Source organism: Emys orbicularis, chromosome 22, assembly GCF_028017835.1.
Source record: "Emys orbicularis isolate rEmyOrb1 chromosome 22, rEmyOrb1.hap1, whole genome shotgun sequence".
NCBI lineage: Eukaryota > Metazoa > Chordata > Testudines > Emydidae > Emys > Emys orbicularis.
This window is the reverse complement of record NC_088704.1, coordinates 22,570,655-22,594,653: the sequence shown is the minus strand read 5'-3', so window position 1 is coordinate 22,594,653 and position 23,999 is coordinate 22,570,655. Positions and strand designations below refer to the sequence as shown.

The following is a 23,999-nucleotide window of genomic DNA, read 5'->3' as shown; positions in this document are numbered from 1 at the left end:
ATTTTTAAAATAAAAATGGGAGTTCTCGGGTAGCTAAAGTTTGAGAACCACTGGTCTAGATAATACTTAGTCCTGCCATGAGTGCAGGGGACTGGTCTAGATGACCTCTTGAGGTCCCTTCCAGTCCTGTGATTCTATGATAAACCTGAATATTTTGGAGATCTTGCCAATAGCACAGTTAATGTCCATTTTGAGATAACTTTATCATACTCTTACTACAACAGCTGCTATTCAGTGCATTGTTCCTAGCTCTGGGTCTGCTTGAGCTGCAATAAACTGGTACCTAAATGATCCCCATCATAGCTGAAGCTTAGTTATTTAAATACAGTCAAGGATATAAAGTCTGGTGTTGGTAACAATGTTTTCATGGCAACATTTTGGGTGTGTGTTGTGGGGAAGTTGAAGTCAAACGTGGTGGCCATCCACTGCTTTTTCTCCTCTCCCTGCTGAGGGTAGGAGGACATTCTAGTAGTTCAGGATGCTGATGGCCCTGATGGGTTATTGATTTGATATCTAGTCACTCTTGGCAAGACAAGGCTGAGGAGCATAGCAGAGATTACCAGCTATTGCTGTTTAAAAGCTTCCTGAACCACATGGCATCCACTAGTTATGCAGTAAAGTAACACAATACCCAGAAGTTCAGTCTCTTGGAGCTGCATTAGCCTAATTTATGCTTGAGGTTTCCCAAACATTACTCAGTTTTTGGCTTTTAAACTAGTTTGCATAAAATAGCAGAAATCCCTATGTGCCTCTGTTTGAAACCGAGGCTGGAAATCAAGTTCTGTGAGGCTTGGGATGTAATCATGATGGTAAGCCTTAGATTTCACCCCCTCTATCCTGCTGCCCCCAGGCACACGTTTCAAACTCCTTTATTGAGAGAGAGAGAATTTCTCCAACTTGATAGAAATCCCTGAATGAGAAAATAACTTCCACTTTATTTATAAATGCCCCCTTAATTGAGAGAAACTTAGCTGTCTTCAAGCTGCAGCACTGGACAAGGTAGCTTGGGGTTCGCAATTGACAAACTCTGCATTAAGAAACACTGAAGTGCAGGTTTTGTGTTCTTGGTAGCTCGTAGTGTAACAAGAAGACTGCTGCAGTGCCAACATCACCATGTTAGTGCATGTAGCATAGAATATCAGGGTTGGACGGGACCTCAGGAGGTCATCTAGTCCAACCCCCTGCTCAAAGCCCCCAGACAGATTTTTGCCCCAGAACCCTAAATTGCCCCCTCAAGGTTTGAACTCACAACCCTGGGTTTAGCAGGCCAATGCTCAAACCACTGAGCTGTCCCACCCCCCATCCCAATGCACTCCCAATGCACTGTGATTTAACTTGCTTCTTGGGCCATCCAGCTCATCAGCCGAGATTCTACAGTGGTGCAACCATTGTCTTGGAGAAATGATAGTGTTTATATTACCAGGGATATGAAAATACACTTTTTAAGATGGATGTGGGTAATGTTTTGGGCCCCATCAGAGTAGTATCCCTTTAAAAGTTTCCTATACTTGACAATTAATGCGAATTAAGGTAGTGTGTGAATTTAAAACACAATAGGTGTTTCAGACCAACTCCATGTGTAGACATCCTTGTTTCAAAATAGGAAACAGAGTGGGTTAAACTAAACAGGAGCAAAGCACTCTTATGCTGGAATAAATCAGGAACAACTGTGTACATACTGTTTAATGCATGGAAATAATCCAGTGAATATCTAAGTGAGGAGTTACTGTAAAATGCAATACTGTTTTTTGGTTTTTTTCTGCACTCGATACTTTATGTTCAACATGTTTAATGTTTTGCACTGTTATTTTCCTTGCCACTTCGTTCTATTATGAGTCTGGTGAATTAATTACACTACAATACACAACTCTTCTTCTGCACCAAAACTTTACTTTTCTTCACAATTCCGCACCTGTCATAATACTAAAATTATCCAGAGTTCCTTCCCTAATGTTCTCCTCTTCTTATGGGTACACAATGTGGCTCACACTCATCCCTCTTAACGACAGCCAGCAGAACAAATGCTGGCTTCAGTGTCTGGACACCTGGTGCTCACCGTTACTGGCCAAAGAGGCAGAGCAAACAGAACATTTTATTAAAAGTTTTATTTCTTTAAATCTTTAAAAACAGAAGAAAATATTTATACCACCAATAAAGTGCTCGGTAACTGTCCTTTATTGTCTGGTCTCTCTCTGACTTATTGCGTAATTAGAGTGGAGATCATGTAATTTAGATATAATTCACCAGCAAAGAGAGTATTGAAAGACTTGCATGGGTCTGATTTTAAAATAGAAGAGCACAAAGATTTTCACCTTTATAGATCTTTCTGTAACATTTCATGAATGAGAGGGAGGGGAGTGAGAGCAGTGACAGGGTGTGAGGTGAGTCTAGGTGCCTGTCACTTTTTATGGTGTCATTTCCTCTCTCTTAATATAGGCGTGTGTAGGGAGAACTTGGTTTGATTTTACATTTCTTTTTCTCTAATCCATGGATTAGAATTGGCTACCCGGGGCCTGGTCTTGTGTAGTTCAACAGACAGTGTAGCCTCTCACTCCACCTACCCTGATCTGATAAGTCTGCCCCAATGATAAATATGTGTGTCTTGCCTGTCGCTCAGAAAGGACATTTGAGCTAAACTCTGTCTTTGAGGCTTTAACTGAAATGATATTGCAGCTTCCATTCCTTCTTCAGCTCCCTGGCTGTAGCTTTCTCTCCTTTTTCCTCTGCAGTATAGGGACAACTAAACACCGATTGTTCTATGAAGACTAAGATTTATCTGTCGGCGTATCTCATGTTGTTGAATAGCAGTTTATGCTCTGCTAATTCCCATGGGACAAAAACAGTTTTACAGTATGTAATTTAATTTTTTCTTTTGTGGCAGTTTTTCTCTGTGCCACCTATGTTATCACTGGAAAATCAAATAAAAATTAATCATAAAAAATGGTATCCAATATACAGGAGTCTGCAAATTATTGTCAATCCACTGAGCAATGTGTTTCTGTGCCACCGGCTCACTTTCCTGTTCTTCTCTTCCGCTCCTTCCTGCCTTCAGAAGAAATCTTTTTTCTTCTTGCATATGCGTTGGTCTCTACTGGAGCTTTTCTGCTAATACACAAAAGGTAAAATGGAAGAAGTCTTCCCTTCATGGTCTTAATAAAATCAGAACTTCTGTATTAAAAAACACTGGAAATATCTCATTTTAAACCATTGTTTTGGCTTTGAATCCCTGGTGAACTTGAGATGCTCTTCTGGAAAGCAGATAGCTCTGTTACATCAATCTTCTCTCTCCAGCCTCAACCTGAAATATGGGACAATCAGGAGGCAGATTAGTGAAGCTCAGTGTGGCTTCAGAGGAGCCTGGCAGCAACTGCGTTTGTTCTACAGTGAATGTGGGGACCAAAGATCTACTCTGAGTGGGAGCTGAGATGAAGGGGACACAGCAATCAAAACAAACCGTGCAAAAGAACAAGAGTAACAGCCAGCGATCAGAAATAGGCCAGTTGGCTCCTTTGACCCAACCTTAATGATCTCTTACCAATGGCATTCCAACCAGAAAATGGATAAAACTAAAGGAATTGGAAACATCCCTGTTGCAAATGAGGGTGGTTTGGTGCAAATGGATATTCTGAGGAGAGCGTGGAACAGGCGGGGGGTGGTTATTGCCATATAATGCTTCTCGGTGACTTTAGGAATTTGACACTTTTTTCTGGGTGTTTCACAGTAGTTGTGAGCAATAAAAAGTAGAGCTGCAGTGTAAGCCTGAGCCTCTGTGTCCTCCGATAAAATTAGCCATCTGGGTGTTTACAGCAATTGCTTATTGGCATTCTATGAAAATGTCTCTTCAGGCAGTGTTCCTGTGGAATTAGGTAGCACAGCTGTGATCATTTCATAAGAATGCAAGCTATTTTAAAATTTCTAACGTTTTATTAGTTCTATAAAATGGTTCCAGCTAAATAAAGCATTTCTAACCAGAAACGTTGAGCGATACCCATATGTAGGCAGTTTGGCAGATTTTAAGTTGGGTTATTTGCTTGTAGAGTTTTGTTTTTGCTTTTTGAGTTGTGCTGAGGGGTTTGGAAAGTCAATTTCTTGATTTGAGAGGAAATACTTCACACTTGGAGAAAGCAAATCTCTTTATTTGCCTGTGTCTGAGAATGGAGATACTTTGAGGGTCATCCAGCTCCTGCCACCTTTTTCTTCACATGGGTCAACTTGCAGGAATGTTCTCCCTAGGGAAAGCAGCAAGAAAGAGAGGGAAGAATCTCTACTACTCTCAACCCTCTCTGAGTCGGTACTTGTAGATCTGATTTTGTGCTGGATATAGTGAGAGGTCTGTGTTTTTATGTAGAGTCTTTGTAATGGGCATAATTAACATGTCTAAATAAATAAAAATTAAGCCATCTCTGTTTTCACTGCTCCTTCTTTTGCAGTTCTGTGGTACTGCATCTTATTAATACCACAGCCTTCTCTGTGCTTACAATCTGGTTCACAAGCAGAGTGCCTTCGCCATTAATTTTTTAATTTTTTTTTTGGCCTCCACTGGGATCAAAATTTAGCTTTTTCTTGAGTGCATTAGCCAGCAGCTGACTCAGATACTAGTCAGATGCCCACTTCAGTTTGGCTTTAAACAAATTTTGATGGGCAACTTTACAGAAAAAGAAAATAATAAAATAGTTCTAAAAGGCCTACATTAATAATATGTAAAAAACTCTGACTGTCACACAGCTGAAAATTACAGAATATTGCATGGTGACTGTGTCCATATCGATGTGAAAAAGTACCTCATTTCTTCTCGCGCCACCATCTTAGGAGAGGTACAGCAGAAAAGACATGCACTAAATTAGACCTTCCAAAGACATTGTATCTGCATTAGCTTTTAGATCTAAAATATCTCTTAGTTGCTACCACCGGTGTTAGCAATGGCATGGTTGGTGACATCGTAACATTTGTGCCATCTAACCCTGCTTGGAGCCTTGTCTTCAGTAGTACTTCCTCCAAAGTTACCACCCCACCAGTGGGTAACAAAATTGGGAAAATGTAGTGAAAAGGGAGTTTTCCCAACCAGGCTATATAAGAATGTGATGATCAGCTTGGTAGGATACAGGTGATACTGGAGTTTATTTTGATCACACTTCATTGTTTGACCAGTGTGTCAATCAGATTTGCAAGATCTTTTATTTGCATGCTTAATCTATATTTCTTGCCTTTTTTTAGACATAGATTCTGCAGCTGGGTTAATTTGTTCATTGTAATTTCATGTATTGATTATTTTAATTCCCTTTTAATCAACATACCTAAATCTGATAGTTGAATGCTGCAGCCATTTCAAAATGCTGCAGAGCACATCCTGATCCAAATCAAAGCCCCCTGATTTTATTACTCCAGTTTTAATGACCTTGCACTATTTCCTTGTGGAATAGAGTATTATGTTTAGGGCTGTTTGGTGCTTGATTTTCTGTCTTTCAGGGCTTCTGTCACCAGTTTATCTCTCTGACCTTGTAACACAGTGCCTGCCACCCAGATTACTACATTCCTACCCTCACTATTTGATTGTTTCTTGATTTTCTTCTATGACTAGCTGATCACTGATGCACTCTCTCTTTTTTGCTTTATTCATAGAACTGGCTGCCTTCCCAGTTCAGTCCTTGTGATTCCCAGGAACAGATTACATTTTACAGGAAGACTCATTATGGAAATTATTTCTTTATTGTTGTAAAGCATGTTCTTTGTAAAATTATTTAATTAAAAAGCACCACATTTTTTATAAAAAATATTATAAAGAGGGAATTTCACTAAAACAAAAACGTGAAAAATAGGCACATTACACTTATGCGAAAAGCCATTTCCTTTGCAATAATTAGCAATACCAGCTAAGGAAAAGTAGAACATTACTGGTGGATATTTGTGTGGGAATAAAGCTTTCTCCTAAACTGAGTTTCACCTGTTGTATGACTCTGCAGTGAAGACACAATTTTTTGCTTATAATCTCAGTTGTTTTCCATAAAAATGATTGTGATATCATAAGTGGATGCTGTTTGCAGTCAGAGCTATTGTAAAGCTTTCATATATAGGAGCCATTGCAACACCTCAGTAGCAAGCATGACAAAATCTTTTTAGATTATGAGCGCTTTAGCACAGGGTCCTTGGCATCTTTTGATTTGGAAAGCACTGCCCTAGACAATTTGTAATTTCTACAGGAAATAATAATAGTAAGATATGAGAGGAGAGAAAATAAAGGAGAGCTCCTTGCAGATGAATTCCAAAAACGGCCATCCTTCCTTTTTAGGGTATGTCTACACAGCAGCTAGAAGGGTGCTTCCCTGTATGGGTGAGCAGATGCGCTAGCTTTGCTTCTGCTAGTGTGCTTAAAAACAGCAGTCTGGCCATGGCAGCGTGGAGGGTGGCACGGGCTAGCTGCCCAAGTACAAACCCACTGGACACCCTGGGTATGTATGTGCGTGGCCCTCCCAGCTGCTGTGTAAACATACCCTTAGAGACCAAGGAGCTTTGATATAAATAAATGCATTTTCTTTCAGACATCTTTCCCTGTTTACTGTGTAAACAGATACTGCAACCAGGACCTCATGTATTCTGTGATTCTGTGGCTGTGGAATGTATGAATCCATCCCTTGCTGCAGGATGGTGCTGTACAATCCAATCATTCATTGAAATAAACGAAAAAACAAAACATGTATAGCCCTTACGATTGTAAAGGAAACTTTCAAACATCAACTGAGTCTAAACAGAAGCAGTGATGATCTCTTGAGACTGCAGACAGCCTGAAACAATAGCTCCGAGCAAGGTGTAACCTGCCCAATTTATCTCTGTGGGGTGTTGACATTGACATTTTCATAATTAGATTTCAAAATTAACATTGAATTCACTAATTTGTTTGTGTTATGGTAGCATCTAGTGGCCTAAACTGAGATAAGAGCCTTATTGCGCTGGGCGCTATACATAAACCTAAGAAGAGACTGTTCCTGTCCATAGACTTGACAGTCTAAATCAGGGGTCCCCAATGCGGTGCGCCCGCGTACTGGCTGGCGGACGAGCATCTGCTGAAATGCTGCCAAGAAGCAGCGTCATCCAGAGGTGTCGCCACCGAAATGCCACCAATTTTTGGCGGCATTTCGGCGCCGACACCTATTGACGTTGCCGCTTGTTGGCGGCATTTCGGTGAATGCTCGTCCGCCGCCACGGTCCTCCATGGCTCGTCGTCTGGCACCCGCCAGACGAAAAAAGTTGGGGACCACTGATCTAAATAAACAAGACCAACAAAGGGTGGGAGAAAGGAAGTATCAATATCCCAGTTTTAGAAGGAGAATGAGGCACAGAGAAAGGGGAAGATTTTCAGAGGCCCAAATGGAAGCTAGGTGTCCAATTCCCATTGATTTGCAATGGGAATTTGTGCCTTTGAAAAATCTCCCCCAAATGACTTGCCCAAGTTGACAGAGGTCATCTGTGACGGTGCTGGGACCTGAGTTCCAGCCTCCAAGACCTTCAGCACACAGGCTTATCCTGCAGACCCAAAGTGCCTCCTGCACTTTCTCAGATGCCAAAAAGCCCTTGTTGTCCCTGTGTCAGATGTTAAAATTTCAATTCCCCCCCCCCCTAAAAATGTGTCTAATACTGTTGTTTGTTTTCAATGTAAACATTTGCAGCATACTGAAAATTATAAATTATGGGACAGCATACAAAATGGAATTTAATATCAAATTAAATAATTGGATACTGTTCTGACTATATTATTCATTTGCTTAGTTAATTCACTAAAAACCTCCAATTGTAGCTACGCTAGGGTACCACAATGCAGGGGTCTTGCTGCAGAACGAAGATCAATCTTGCTACAGAGTGTATGGGGTCTTGAGAATAGCTGGGAATCCCAAGTGTGACCCCGGTGAAATCCCATCACCCCCATAGGGGAGGGATCATAGAGTTTGACAGATATATTTTTAATCCCCTCTTTATATGCTTTTAATGTATTCTGTACTGTAGGGGCATTAAGTGGATGGGAGATGTCTCTGTCCCCATTGGTTGGTGAGAAGCACATCTGAGCACTGTTCAGTCAATCCATAAGGTCTCTATCAGCCGAAAGTCAGCTGCATGCTCCTCTAGCCCAGTGCATTAAACACTAGGCATCAAAAACACCCCCAGCGGATTCAGAAGACCAGGGTAATTTAAATTAATCCTGCTAGTTTTGTTCTCTTGTATAAACTTGGACATTGATCTTTTTAAATTAATTCTACCCGCTCTAGGCAGGAGAAGAGGTAAAACTTCCATCGGGTGTCGTGACTTAGAGGGTGTTTCTCTGCACCAAACAGACAGTGCCAAGTGGGGCAGTTCTCTACATCTTTCTGGATTTCCACTAGCGGAGGGTTGAGTATAATTAAACCGATTCCTGTGGCTTTGCTGAAATGAGAGTGCTCAGGCGCATGACCCCCTGCTGGGCCCATCTAAAAGGGAGGCTGCACGGGATGGAATGTCCTGCCAAGTCATGACAAAGGTTCTGATTTTAGGTATCTATATTTTTAAATCTTGAGATGACCTAATCCTGGCTAACTGGGAGCAAGCAGCATGGATCTTTTCAGTGTAGTAATATGTCATCCACATTATATTGGAGTATATGTCACAGTTTTCATCATAAACCCTGTTGTTGGGGGTTATAACTTGGCCATAAATATTCAATACCATTAGAAACCTGATGGGTAAGGTTTCCATTTGGGAGCAATTTTATGTTCTTAATTTGATTCTAAGAGTTCCTCCCTGCAGTCTCTCTCTATAAAATGCTTCCAGCACTGTTTGGAGTACCTGGTTTCATCTAAACTGTGGGTGAAAGGTTCTTGACTTGCCCACACAGTATGACCCCAGGAAGAGGGAAAGCAGGGGAATGGTTATAAATGGGTTTAGAAAGTAGCCTGTATTCTATAATATGCTTACGACCAGCTTTCCCAAAGCTCTGTCCTGAGTTCTCAGCCCCAGGATATGGTGAGGAGTATTGTGCTGGCTCCAACACTCAGTATATGGGGCTTTAATTTTTAATTCTACTTTCAGCCAGTTTGCAAGTGGTAGCCCACAAATCTAGGCGAGGCTGTGGAGGGCTCTGTTAGATGCGCCATTGCATGAGACGTATCTTTTGGGAGATGGAAAGAGAGAGAGATTCTAAAATACTTTAACGCTGACTTTCAAGGAACGTTCTAACAGAAAAACAGTCATTAAAGTCTGTTTTGTGCTCATAAGATTCAAAAACACCTATATTTATTAAAGAGACTCTCAGGTGGTCAGTCCATAATGCAGGCTGCTCTGAGGTGCTGTGCTAATAACCCCCTTTCCTACCGAATTTTTGCACTTTACAGCATGCTGCTGTGTGTGCAGATTTAACTTTGTAGTAGGGCTCATAGTTCATTCTTACTGCTCATGTGCAGCTCCCACATTTCAGAATGTTGTTTTCTCTTCTCCTATATTCTCTGAACAGGTGGCTGACGGTGAGTTGTTGGTAGCAGCGACCTCTCTCTCTCTCCCCTATCCGGTGGCATAGGGGGAGCTGTCATTCTTTGAGAATGTTTTTTAACAGTACCATCTGCTGCTTTGTCTGTTCTTGTATTTGAGCCAGTTTCCTTACCAAGATCTATAGGCTGTTTGAGAGCGACTTGACCTACTTGGTGGTAGGGAAAATTTCTTTATGGAATCTACTACATTGGCTCATAATCCAGTGAAATGCATCTTGCGGAAGGCAAGTAGCTGAAATATGCTTAAAAAAAACCCCCAAAAAACATTGGCTGAGGGACAACTCCCCACCCCAGAATACTCCGTTAAGATGATATAAGGAGCACCTGGCTTCTTGTAATCTTCCAAAGACTTTATATGCAGTGAGACTGCTTTTGGTTTGAAACTTTAGATACTGCTGTTTTTGTTAAAGGTGAGTATTTTTACAACTACCACTGGTGTAGAAAAAGAAACCCCAAATACAAATCTGATGTCCAAAATAATACTAATGAGGAAAAAAAATACAGTAATTATCAGGAATCAGTCTTTATAGTTCATAATTAGACAAAGGTGAGGACAGGTAAAAGATATAGTAGAACCTCAGAGTTATGAACTGACCAGTCAACCACACACCTCATTTGGAACTGGAAATACGCGATCAAGCAGCAGCAGAGACCCTCCCCAAAAAAGGCAAATGCAATACAGTACTGTGTTAAACGTAAACTATTTTTAAAAAACAGCGGGAAAAGTTTAAAAAACAAGATTTGACATAGTAAGGAAACTGTTTCTGTGCTTGTTTCGTTTAAATTAAGATGGTTAAAAGCAGCATTTTTCTTCTGCATAGTAAAGTGTCAAAGCTGTATTAAGTCAATGTTCAGTTGTAAACTTTTGAAAGAACCACCATCACGTTCTGTTCAGCGTTATGAACATTTCAAAGTTACGAACAACCTCCATTCCTGAGGTGTTCGTAACTCTGAGGTTCTACTGTATCTATAAAAAAGCCCAAGTACTGCAGCTCCTCATCAGATTTCTTTTTCATTCATAGATTCACTTTTTCTTTAAAATGACCTCATAAATGATTATTATGTTACTGGAGTGGGCCAGTGGACATTGAGAGCTAAATAATATCTATATAATAATTGACAAAGGAGGAGAGAGAGAAAAGGCAAATAGAGTCCATAAAAAGCAATAAGTATCAAGTGAATGGTTCATGAAAATGTGTGGGTGTTGATGGTTTCTTCAAAAATGTCTGGTAGATGATCATCTTGTTCCAGAGAAAATTACATTTTTAAGTTTAGAAACCACTAAGGTTCATAAGTTTTCTCTGATTTTTATCCTAAATTTTGAGAAAAAACTAAGGTGAGTCATTTTGATTTTCCCCAGTAAAGAGTAGCTGATGAGTAGGGCGCTACCAAATTCACAGTCCATTTTGGTCAATTTCACAGTCAGAGGATTTTAAAAATAATAAATGTCATGATTTCAGATATTTAAATCTGACATTTCACTGTGTTGTAACTGTCGGGGTCCTGACCCAAAAGGGGCAGTGGGGGGGGTCGCAAGGTTATTATAGGGGGTGTTGTGGTATTGCCACCCTTACTTCTGCACTGCTGCTGGTGGCGGCGCTGCCTTCAGAGCTGGGCAGCTGGAGAGTGGCAGCTGGTGGCCGGGAGCCCAGCTCTGAAGGCAGAGCCACTGACAGCAGCAGCGCAGAAGTAAGGATGGCCTGGTATGGGATTGCTGCCCTTACTTCTGTGCTGCTGCCTGCAGAGCTGGGCACCTGGCCAGCAGCCACCGCTTTCCAGCCAGCTCTGAAGGCAGCACAGAAGTAAGGGTGGCAATACTAAGTCCCTCCTACAATAACCTTGCAACCGCCCCGTGACGGCCTTTTGGGTTGGGACCCCCATTTTGAGAAATGCTGGCCTCCCCCGTGAAATCTGTATAGCAGAAGTTAATATGCGGCTCCTTGTATAGGCACCGACTCCGGGGCTGGAGCTACAGGCGCCAACTTTCCAATGTGCCGGGGGGTGCTCACTGCTCTGCCACAGGCCCTGCCCCCACTCCACCTCTTCCAACCCCCTCCCCTGAGCCTGCCGTATCCTCGCTCCCCCCCCCCCCCCCCGCACGCCAGGAAACAGCTGATCGGGAGGTGCGGGGAGGGAGGGGGAGGCGCTGATTGGCGGGGCTGCCAGAGGGTGGTTGGCTCTGGGAGGAGGGGGGGCTGCTGACGTATTACTGTGGCTCTTTGGCAATGTACATTGGTAAATTCTGGCCACCCCTGCTGTAATATAGGGTAAAAGTACACTAAAGACCAGATTTCGTGGTGGAGCCCAGATTTCACGGTCTGTGATGCGTTTTTCACATGTGGGGTGCAGTATAAGAACTGTCAGTGCTGTGGGATCTTTTTACATGGTGGTAGAATGTTAACACACTAGAGTGAATTACTTTATAAGAAGATTTTCTTTATAGTGCAAATCTACTTCAACTTGAAAAAGGTGCATTTTCAAGAAATGTAGGTGGAAGTAAAGCAGGATTTAAACTCTGTCAGGAGTTTGAATACACAGCAGTCTGAATAGCAGACAGAAGTTTGAGCAAGTAAAATGTCTCATTTCACAAGCACCGTTCTTCAATTTATGTCTTTTTTATTTACGCTTTACTTTTGCTGCTGCTGCTTTCTGTCTTCATTCACAATCCCAATTCAACAAAATACTAGTTCTTCATTGCTGAAGTTTGGTAACTCCTTTTTTTAAAAGCATGTTTAGTAGAATATGAAAGTGAGTTACAAGCTGTAGCAAAACCACTCTGCTGAGGTTGGACATTGGATATGGAAAATCATCCCATTCTGCAGCTATGAACAGTGCATTTGCAAAAGATGAAGTGCAGCAGAAAAGCATCAGAACAGTTCTCTATATTGCTAAAAGCAGTGCTCACATGCATACAATATCACTTGATCAATCACTCTCTGGAATTTTGTCAAGCGTGGTTGGTACTTAAGCCTGAAATCTCTGCTTAGCTTCCTTTGGCTATTCTGTTTATTCACTTCCCAGAGGTTTGGAGCAGCAGCACATGCTGCAGAGCTTCCCTAGTCACCGACTCTTCGGCATTGTTTCAAAGAGCAGCACAGGGTAGGAGAGGCTGGAAACTTGAGAAACACGTGTAGACTTTGGAAAGCTGATGCACTCAAAGGTGACTTATCTGAGGAGCATTCCTAAACAGTAGATTCTTTCCCAAGTAAAGTTTGGGAGCAAATGTTTTGTGCTACTGTAAACAAAGTAAAGCTAATTTTAATTTTATTATTTACTGTTGTTAAAGGGACACCAACTTGAAATCCAGTCAGCTTAAAAAAATGATTTAAAAATGGTTTGGGTACTGTACCTGAGTTGTCCTGGCAATTTTTATGGTTTTACAGTCACGTTTTTCCTGTTTTTAAAATGTTTCTCTTCTTTTGCTGTGTGAAAGATCCACTCAAAAAGTAGGAATAGATTATGAATTCTCTTAGATCTTGAAATCAGTAGGCTAATTTCAGTTTTGTCTTAAACCCTTCACTCAGGTTACAATGCATGCATTGGGTTTAATTTTAGCACAACTTTTCTAAATCCCAGAAGAAGTTGATTTGATTTCCAGTAAATACAACGTACAGTGACAGAAAATAGCCTTCTTCTTGATACTCTTGGATTTTCATTCCATCAATAGACATCAGTATTTAGTTCTCAGAGCGGTCGCATAGCATCTCTCACTTTTAATCACAAATGTTTATGTAAACAGTTTGCATTACACTGTGAACATAGCGTGTGCTGCTTTAAAAAGAGATAAAATATTAGAACCATCCTTTTTAAGTCTTGAAATGCAAACTCATAATCAGCGTTTCTCAAATGCGGCCACCAGGGGCTTTTCCTGCACCCACAGCCTCCTGAGTGGTAATTTGGGGGGGGGGGGCCACCGGCCCTCCCCTGGGGCTGCCAGGAGAGGTTGGGCCCTGCCCCCCTCTGGAGCCACAAATGCTGGAGGAGCAGACAGCCGGTGTGAGTTCCCCATCTTCCTGGGGGCGGTGGGGCTCAGGCTTCTGGCTTCAGCTCTGGGGTGGTGGGTGGCAGGATGTGGCCACATGACAGCAGGCTCCGACCGCAGGGCTTCGGGCTCCAGGATTTGGCTACGCAGTGGTGAGCTCCATCCCCCGGCTGCAGGGCTTCGGGCTCCCCACCCCCCTCATCGTCCCTGACCCCCACTGTCTCCCCAGACCCCTCACCCATTCACCCCATCACCCCTGCTGCCTCCCTACTCTCATCCCCATCCAAGGCTTAATTTGGTCCCCGGCTTGACAGGGCTGAGTAAGTCTGCTGTGAGAAGTGATATTTGTATGTTCGTTAATATCATCTTTCACTGCCTCACAGCTAGGGAACAAGTCTGCTGCTGTGAAAAGTGATATTAACAAACATACAAATATCCTTTTCACAGAAGCAGACTTACTAGCCAGCAAGTCTTTAAAAAAAAAAGAGAGAGAAAAAGAAACAACAACAACAACAAAGACAAGAACATGCAAAGCACCTTAATTTGTGTTTCTATTCTGTTTAGGTCCAGTAAAGAATAGAGACAACTGAACATTATTTTTATTATTGATTCTGCAAAAAAACCAAACCCTACATAAATAAATTACTATCATTTGGACATATGTATGTAAATATGTATTTGTTTTTCCTAAAGTTAATTAAGGATTTTAGGAAAAATTGTCATAGCAGCCACCAACAACAGACTCTGAGGCCACAAAAATTTGTTGTGAGAATCCCCCTAGATGAAGGGTGAAACATACCATCTTGAGCCCTTCAAACACACTGCCATTGTCCATGCATTTCCAGTATAGATAACTCAGCAAAACAACTGAGTATCTGCATAGATTTAAAAAAGAATTTACTTCCATACACATGCTCCTGCTGTGTTTTGATTTCTGTAAACATCCAACCATTGAGTTTCTCTCTCACAAATTGACTTGGAAAGTTAATTTTAATCTCATACTTGATGGTCTATTGGAAGTGGTATATTTCACATAAGATGGGACGCTGCTTGACATAGTAGCAGGAGAAGATTCCCAAAGCCCTTTTCCACTGAGGCAGCTATCTATGTGAGAGAGACAAGGATGGCACAATTATTTGTATGAATGCAACAGCAGCCAGCCCAAAGGACTGATTCTCAGGCCGGGCCTAAGTGGCCTAGAGAGGAAAAGGTTTAACACCTCCTAAGCATATCCTAAAATGCTACCTTCTTCAAGCATTCCTATTGATTATAAGAATCAAGCTCATCCAATCAGGGAACAGAACCAATAGCATGTGACTTATATGATCAGTGGTAACCAGTTAACACAGCTAAAATTTAGATTGTTTCAAATATTTCAGAAGAGGAGGTGAACTTCTAGCTCAGTTTCATTGAAAAGATTAATTACAAAATCAGTGGGTTGGTTTTACAAAATTGAAGAGACACAGTCAATTCTGAGGAAATTAAAATCCCTCTTCTCTCTGAAAATGTTCTTCCTACTTCTATTATGTGTAACATCTTATTTATTTTATCTGCTGTTGTTCTAAAAAACACAGTAAATACTTCAGTCTGTTGTTCAGTTTGTTTATTTTGTGCCTCTGACAATGCTTTGCCATCTCTCTGCATAATCACTCAGTTTCCTGCTTTGTTTGTGGGAGCCTTTTCATACAGCAGAAGGGTGGAAAAACATTTTAAAATGGAAAAAAAATGATGTTTTTAAGTTGTAAAATGTATATAAAGGAGTAGTAGTCCTTCAGCCTACATACATTGAACATATTAGTGCTAGGAACTTGTTTTGCTTTTCTCTCCCCAGGGAACGATTAGTGTTGGAATAGATGCCACTGACCTCTTTGATCGTTATGATGAAGAATATGAAGATGTGCCAGGGAGCAGCTTTCCCCAGATTGAAATTAACAAAATGCACATATCCCAGTCCATTGAGGTAAAGTGAAATAAATACCAACCTGAGTATAAAGAAGGTTCTGAGTTAATGAGGCATAGCAGCACACAGCACCACAAAATGGAACACTGCTGGGGGGACGGTTTCTCATCTTTATTTATGACGGGAAGGGATGCAGTTACCTGCTTTAGGGGACTGGGGCATGGAGATTCAGTTACAGCGGGGTCATGTGTTGACACGATCTCATACATTTTTAAGGACACAAATGCCAGAGTTTTGGCTCCAGTTTGCGTGCTACAAAGGCTCTGCCTCCACTGCTAGCAAGTTTCCTTATCTAGGATAGACTGGCTGCTGGGCTAAACATTTATTTCTCAAACACATTTTCAAAGCGATGTTTAAAATGTAAACACAAATTCCAAGGACAAACACTGGGCTTTGTATTTAAGAATGTGCTCCAGTGTGGGTCCCGTCCCCTGCCTTCCCAGGAGTCTCACAAGTACTTTCACCTTGTTACCTGAAACTGGATGTATAGAGTTGGTTGATTTGCCTGGCAGTTCCTGAAGGCTTCAGAACCCAAATCCAAAGCAACAGGTGGTACTTCAATGATCATGAGTGGTCAAAGACTTCTGTTTCACTTCTGACCTGAGTAAAAAGGACACTGGGGCATTGGTTCAGTACTGACGAATAGGAAGAGTGTCACATGCTGAATTATCATGATTACCTGCTGCTGCACTCAGATGCTCCTTAAAGGTCTCCCAGTGAGGTATTAATCCAGTGTGACCCTGTATAACTTGTGAGATCTGACAGGATCGCAGCCCAAGGTGTAGGGTTGTAAGTATGTTTAAACAAATGTGCAAATAATGTTGTTTTGTGCTGGAAGAGTGTCACTTGTCTGTTTGCTGCACTCTTGCTTTGTAAAGTTTGACTATAGAACTTAGTCTGGTGGCCACACACAGTTCAAATGCCCAGGAATTGAGAGAAAGGTAGCACTGTCTAGATAATTACATGTCCCTATATGCTTACAAACTATCCAATCGTGCAGTTTTGGCTATGTCCTTGCAATGTGTTCATTAGGTTTTTGTAATTGAGGTTGCTAATACCTCAGATTAATCCAATAACAATACATTTATTTTCCAGGCTCCACTGACTGCCACAGACACAGCAATACTCTCTGGCAGCCTCTCCACCCAGAATGGGAATGGAGGAGGATCAATTAACCTCGCTCTTAGACGGGTCACATCCCCCAAGGGATGGGGAGAGGTAGGAGCATCAACTGTGTTTTTTTTCTTCCCACCAGCCTATTTCTAGCCAGTTGTATGAGTTCTTTATCTCAATTTATGCAGTAAGTTGTAAACCAAAATGAAGCTGTGCTGGAGTTTGAGAAATCTTCGTTGATTGGTTATTCAGAGCACTGGATGGCTACTCGCATTAGACCACAGATCGGGTTTTTGTTGCTCACATAAAGCTATAGGGAAAACCAACTTGACTCCAGTCAAGTGTGATATAAATAGCTGCAAGCCCCATATTGTCAGTTATCGGCTCTCCCTCTATGAGAACAGAAGTTAAATATTACTGAGGAAAATGGCTTTGATAAGAGGCATCTCTGAGCAGAGGGTGTGGCGGCAGCAGTTTCAGCTGAAGATGGCTGCATTCCTTCCTGATCTTTCAGGGCATTTACGTGGCTTGGTTACATCCACTAGGTCACTTTGATTAGCAGGGTCTGATTTGTTTAGTCAAGAAATTTTGTTTAAATCTGCTTATCAAAGGTGAATGCACTCTCATAGAAAAATAATAAAAGACCAAACCACTATATCACCCTGGGGTGAACACTTTTCGCAAAATGATCACTCCACATCTGACCTCTCAGTCTTCATCCTCAATTGAAACCTGCATGATACCTTCAAAAGAGGAGCCTGGGAGCTTAAATTCATATTTTGTTTGATACTAAAAATCATGGTCTTAATAAAAAGACACTGGATTTATGGCTTCTTACAACAATCTGTAACCCACTAGCCCCCTTTTTTTTGTCCTGTGACTGCAGGGGTATTGGCCACTTGACCTTAAATGGTCCTTTAGAATATGTGTTTATTACTTATGCTAAACAAACTGTTCCACCTTGTATTTAGTTGTGACACTCTGAGTACCTTTCCCAGACCTGAAGAAGAGCTCCGTGTAGCTCAAAAGCTTCTCTCTTTCACCAACAGAAGTAGATCAAGTACAAGATATTACCTCACCCCCCTTGTCTCTCTAATATCCTGGGACCAACATGGCTACAACAACACTGCAGCTATCAAAGATGCTGGCTGTTCTGGAGAAATAGTGTATTTTCCCCTCTGTGGTCCCTCAAGGACAACCATGTAAAGGTTTCTGGCTCCCCACCAGCACTTCTCCTGGGTGCAGACCTGTGTGTCACTCCTTTCTGACCAGTGTTTTAAGACCGCACAGCTCACTGATGCACACTGTGATATCCCCAGCAAGCCAGACTGCCTGAAAGGCCAGTGCCTGCACTTTGCTTTCCTCTGAGGGCTCTGACCAGTGTATTGGAGCAGTTACAAATGACCACTCACCTCCTTCTAACCAAGTACATTTATTTTGAAGGTAAAAGCATTACAGCAAAAGCATCTAAAAACAATCAAAGAACCTACATGCGTGCTAAACAACTTACCCCCGAGGGCACCCCCAACTCCAGCAAGCACTCTCGTAGGTGTCAGTCCTTCAAACCCAACAAGTTGTGGATACAGGTTCATATTAGTTTTTAGATCAGCAACCAGAACCCAGACGGGGCAGCTCAGTGTTTCTTTATACAGCTTAGGATCTCTAGTATGCAGGAACAGGTAATCACCAGTTGATGGCCCTCTCCTCGGGTGTAGCTTCCAAAGGCTGAGGCTGAGTTTTTTTGCATAACCAGATTTGTGGCGTTTGCATTAAGCACTCCCCAGGGAACCCATTTAATATGTATTGTTCCAAAAGTCCATGCTTCTCTGTCACATTTCATTAAAGTCCTTTGAACTCTTTACAATTCCCACGTCTCTCATCTGTCACAGAGAGGTTGAGGGATTTTAGTTTATTTAATCTTCCATCTTTACAAATTCCCACCTGTACAAAATCCAAGAGTCCTTCCCGTTGCCTGTTCCAGGAGCTATGAGACCTCAAGATCCAATACCCAGTGACCTTACTCCTCTTTCCTTTTCAGAAGGTGAGTAAGACAAACTGAGACAAATCCAGTACCTTAAATATGTTTAAAATTAGGGGAACAGACTCCAGCTTGTGGTTCTCCATAGTCCTAGAAAATCTGTGATAACCAGTACATGTAGGAATCCAAAAGCGATAGCTGTAGTGCTCAGTATGACATAAGGGTCCAGTTGTATAGGATGGCATCTTTTCATTCACATGCAGTCCCTCCTCCCATCTAGCTCCATTTCCCTTGGGATTTATTTGGAAAATGAGTTTGTACTTGAAGGGTTTGTCTCTGGTCACTGAACTCTGAATCTGATGGAAAACAAATGACTGTAAATAAATGTATAATAAACCTACTTAAGAGAACAAGGACTCAAGGAACAAGAACTGATTCTGGAATTTCTCCCTATTGAAAGGTAGCCAGTTTAACAACTGTTTCTGCTGATGAGACTGAACAGTGCCAAATTAACATTGAATTGCAGCCTTGAAAGTCACCCAGACTAGTAAATGAAACAGCAAGAGCATTCTACAGACTGCAATACTGTGCTGTAACAGACGTGCTGACAGGGTTTAACGTGAGACTCTCCTGAGAACTCCCTCCAGTCACCTGTGAGATCTATAAACAATGCAGTGGAACAAAATGCAAATACAAAGAAATAAGCATTGAAGCCAAGGGCTTGCATCTTCAGAGGGCAGCAGCCGGTTCTTGGGTGGCATCACCTATTTCAGGGAATCCTCCTTCTTCTAGCCCCTCTTCACAAGTTTGGGAATGAGGTCCTTTGGCTGACCGCAGAAGAAAAACAAAGTTGGAATGAAAGCTAGTGACAATAGATCAGCCCCTTTAAAGAAGGTGCTAGTAGCTGGGGGTTCTGCAATGGAGTGTTACCTCTTTTAGTGAACCCTTCCCTATACTAGCCCTGAGGATGTTGGTGTATGAGTGGAACTCAGAGGTAGGTCTCCCTTCTCCGAGGTGGTGCCTCCATCAGGTTGCTCCCAAACCATCTTCACTTTCAAAGAGGATCTTGAGCAGCTTTTGTGCACATTGCAGGGCCTGTGTTCCTGCTTTGAGATCTGGCTTAGAAAGTACAATTTGATGGTTTTTAACACCGTTTGTGTTCCTCCCTTTTTCTTGTCCCTGCAGCTGCTCTTCTAGCTGGTGGTGGCGATGTTGGAACTTGTTCTTAGTGCCACTCACTTAGGGTATGTCTGCATAGCTCCTGGCAGCAAGTCTCCCAGCCTGGGGTGATTGGCTTGGGCTTGCAGGGCTTGCACTAGGGCTCAAAAAATAGTTGTGTAGACAGTGCTTTGAAGCCCACCCTCTCAGAGCGTAAGCCACAGCTTCAAAGCACTGTCTACACAGCTATTTTTTTGAGCCCTAGTGCAAGCCCTGCAAGCCCAAGCCAATCACCCCAGGCTAGGAGACCTGTCAGTCTTATCCAGGGAGTGCCACCTGGCAGAAAACCTAGATTCAAGTAAGCAGGGGGAGTGAATAGCTGTTTCTAAACTGTCACCAGCAGAGCACCATTAGTTTAGAGATGCAGCCAGCTTCTTCTCTTGAGTGCCCAGCCTTCACGAGTCGCTATAGGAAGCACTGCGTTTTCAGGATGTTGAACTGCAAAGTGAGACCTAGATTCATAAGCAGTGTCATGGAGTTTGCTAAAGACTCTCTTAGGAACATAAGCAAATGTGTCCTGGAATTGGAGTTTCTCAAAACTAAAATGCTAATTCCAAATGCAGGTTTATGTGGTGGAAGTTAATGGACTGGCAGGTTGGGAGTCTGTGAGGGTTGCTGTAACACAAGGCACTGCATGTATGTGCCCAGAAGGCAAGTTTGCAGTGTGGAGTAATGTGTGAAGCATGGAACTGGGAGACAGGACTTCTGAGCTGTTACCATGGCTCTGCGACTTACTTGCTGTGCGGCCATGGGCAATTCACTTTCCCCCCTTGGTGTAGGATTCCCTACTTGCCCTACTGGAACAATGCCTGCCTAGCTACCTCCTGGGGTGTGTCAGGATTGATTTAGTTTGTACAGCTCTAAGATGGTGAAGCGCTAGCTCTGAATAATAATGTACACTTACTTCTCCATTTGGGAACAGGGGGAAGGAAAGCTGGAGGGGCAAAACTATACCAAGCTCAAAATAATGCTTGCTTGACCAGTTTGGGTGAATCTGCGCATATATATTGTAGCGAGTTTCAATGGCCATTAACGTGGAATGCCACCCATGGCCTCTAGAAGATGCACAGTGTATGTTAGAAGTCACAAACCCTAGGGTTGGGTTGGCTGGCTTCAGATGGCATAAAGTCTATGTTTTTGTTACAATTTATTTAAGATGAAGTGTACATCAGGACACTGGACCATTATCTTAAATGACACAAAAAGTTCCCAGTTTCTTGATACCTTTCCTTGCAAATTGTGCCCATATGATCTAGCTTGTAGCAATAACATTTGATGACCCAAAGTGGTTCAAAACGAAATACCTAAGAAATATTTAATCCGGGCTACAAGATCACTGTCCTGTCTCTGAAATACCAGCTTCCTCTAGAATCCCAAGATCCATATGTTGTTTTACAGCATTTTGTCATATACTAATCCTATGATGCAGCATTAGCGACAATGATGCTGTGACCGGGGGCCCAATGAGGACCAGCTGTGGTCACTCAATTAGGGTGAACTGCAAAGAATGGGGCAGACAATCCCCATAAAGCTGGCGGATTTTCCAATACTTAGATTTACTAAGCCGGCATAAAACAGCTTCTTTATTACCTTACTAGTTACTCAGAAGTCTAAAAAACACAGTTCCCTTAAAGTGATCCAGCCTCAGGCTTCCATCCAGGTACCTAAGTCAAATATGATGAAGATTCCTGAACATTGTATTTAATCATATAAAAGAAAAGGCTCAAACAACAGAGAGAGAGAATGGTTAAAAGATCACTATACATACAGACATGAGTTCAATTAATTGAGGTTTAGATTCATAGCAGAGATGGTGAACTTTGTTGTTGCAAAGAGTTCCTTTAGAATTCAGTTCAGAGGTTTGTGACGAAGTGGGAATGTTCTTAATGTTTTCCCTGAGTGCTGTTTGGGTGCCTCAGTTTCCTCTATGCATTTCTTGAGTGTCTAGGGGTGTGTGATTGTTGCAGAGCCCTAGGGGGCTAGTGCGATCCTGTCTGCACAGAGAATGGCCGACACCCTGTCTCCTGGCAACTAATGGTCTGGGCCCCTCCTCTGCAAAGGTGCCAACTAAAGGTATTGAAGAACAAAGAGATCAGGTGACCTCCTGGCCCGGGAAAGAGACAAAGGGAGAGGAGGGATTGGAGAGTTTTCAGTTTGGAGCTAGCTGGGAAAATGTAGGGGAGGCCAGACAGACCTTCTGGCCTCCCCTGGCCCCACAAGAGGGACCTGACTAAGGGGGTCCTGTTGTCTGTACCTGCAAGACCTGTCTTGGACTGTGTTCCTGTCGTCTAAATAAACCTTCTGTTCTACTGGCTGGCTGAGAGTCATGGTGAATCGCAGGAAGCCGGGGGTGCAGGGCCTTGTCTCCCCCAACTCCGTGACAAGGTTATAGACCAATGTCCAAATATCACATTCAGGACCTCAATCTTGCAACTCAAACTTCCCCTGATGAAGCTTAAGCAGATCTGAGATGACAGAATCAGGACCAAGGATTTGTTATACAATTTCATGTCCTCTTGGACAACGTTGGGATTTCCTCCGGGAACAAAAGGTCATTAGGATGACTTTTGAAGGAGGTCCATCACCGGTACTTAGCTATAGAATTAACATAATGCAATTTTGCTTGTTCCTCAACCATTCACAGTACATTTCAAAGAGAGATGAATACCGAGATATCCCATGTTTACAATTCATTTAAATGCTAGGATGTTCTTTTGATCTCTGAACTATCAGCATACAGCATAGACAGGGACTGTTGATTACAGTGTGGACCCTACTCATACGTATATAAATACACCAACATTATCCCTCCACATGTTTTGAGGGTTATTTATTTTGCAGGATGTTTAACCCTTCTAGCCATGCATCACAGGTGCTAAGAACTGTAAGGATGTAGGAGCAGGATTTTATAATGTACTATGAGAATTAATGTATGATTTGATTTCATCCTGTCAGCCCCCCTTTTTGAATAGCAAAAAGCAATGACAGACCAGAACAATCCTTATGAGTGTATTGTATCTATGTTGAGGGCCTGAAGCCCCAATGTAAATTGTAGGCTTGATTTACAATGTATTCTGCTGAATATAAAATGCTGTCTGGATATCTTTGAAGGTTTCTGTAAGAGATTGTTTGTGTGAATGAGGAATGCATGCATCAGGAAAAGATAAGGTGTGAAAGCCATCACAAATGTCCAGATGGTCAAGAAAAAGTGAAAGACTTGGAAAGACCAGGAGCCAATCAGAAAACATCCATTGTATCCGATGTTAAACATGTTAGCAGCATTGACGACCTCAGAGGTGAGGCAGGCACCCCCGAAGGTGAAACAACAAATAGGAGATAACGATGGGAAGCCGGACAATAACCATCAAATGATAACACCGCTTAAGGACTAATAGTTACAGGATGACATTGCAAAATGCATGGACTCAAATAAGAATTTACAATAATAAAGCTGGAGTGTTTTGTCGTGGAACTCTGGGTTCAGTCCTCCAAAACCTCGGAGCATCGGATCGCGACCGACAAGAGCCCAGCTCCACACTCGTGCTCAATCTAACTGGCCATTAGATTGACTCGAGCTACAACAGACTGGTAACTATGAACATCACTGGCAGGACTGTGTGTGTGTGTGTGTGACTGAAAAGCATATGCTAACTGATGTATTTTCAATAAATGCTGCGTATTTGCCTTCCTCTATAAAGATCCCGTGTGCTTTGTATGAGCATAACAAGGAGGTGTCTGTCTGAGAACCTCCAGATCAGACAGTGGCAGGGGGGTAGGAATGGGATGTGGAGTCTTCCAGCTCTCGATCACCCATTCCAATCTGGCCTGGGTTGTAGTGATCACCATCTACCTGCTGTTCAGTGAGTTGGGGGTCTCAGTTACTGGAGTATGAAAACATCGCTAAACTGTAAACATCAAATTTTTAAAAAGAAAGGAGTCCTCTCCAGGCCAAACGATTGCTTGTTCTCATGTCGTTTCTGCAGTGATTGGAGCAGGCAGTGCTCTGATTATAATGCTCTGACTGTATAATTGGCAGATTTTTTTGCTATCGTCATTGAGAGTATACACATTGAGACCTTTTGTGTTCCTGAGCATAACACTAATGGAAAAGACAGATTGCTAAAGCGAACAGACATGAATGATTTATGCTATGTTGAGGTATTTAATGTGTCTATAGGGTAAGGCAATGGTAAATAGAACAGACTGTACAACTACTGGGAAAGATGTTCCCTTCTAACTGTT

General features: G+C 42.3%; 1 protein-coding gene across 1 annotated transcript in view; it reads left to right on the top strand.

The window, feature by feature from the left end:
• The window catches only part of DNAJC11 (DnaJ heat shock protein family (Hsp40) member C11), a 74,885-nt gene that overhangs the window by 31,293 nt on the left and 19,593 nt on the right, over window positions 1-23,999 (top strand). The window contains exons 5-6 of the mRNA XM_065421440.1: window positions 15,320-15,448; window positions 16,544-16,666. Coding sequence (XP_065277512.1) covers window positions 15,320-15,448; window positions 16,544-16,666 — 252 coding nt within the window. The remainder of the gene's footprint in view (window positions 1-15,319; window positions 15,449-16,543; window positions 16,667-23,999) is intronic.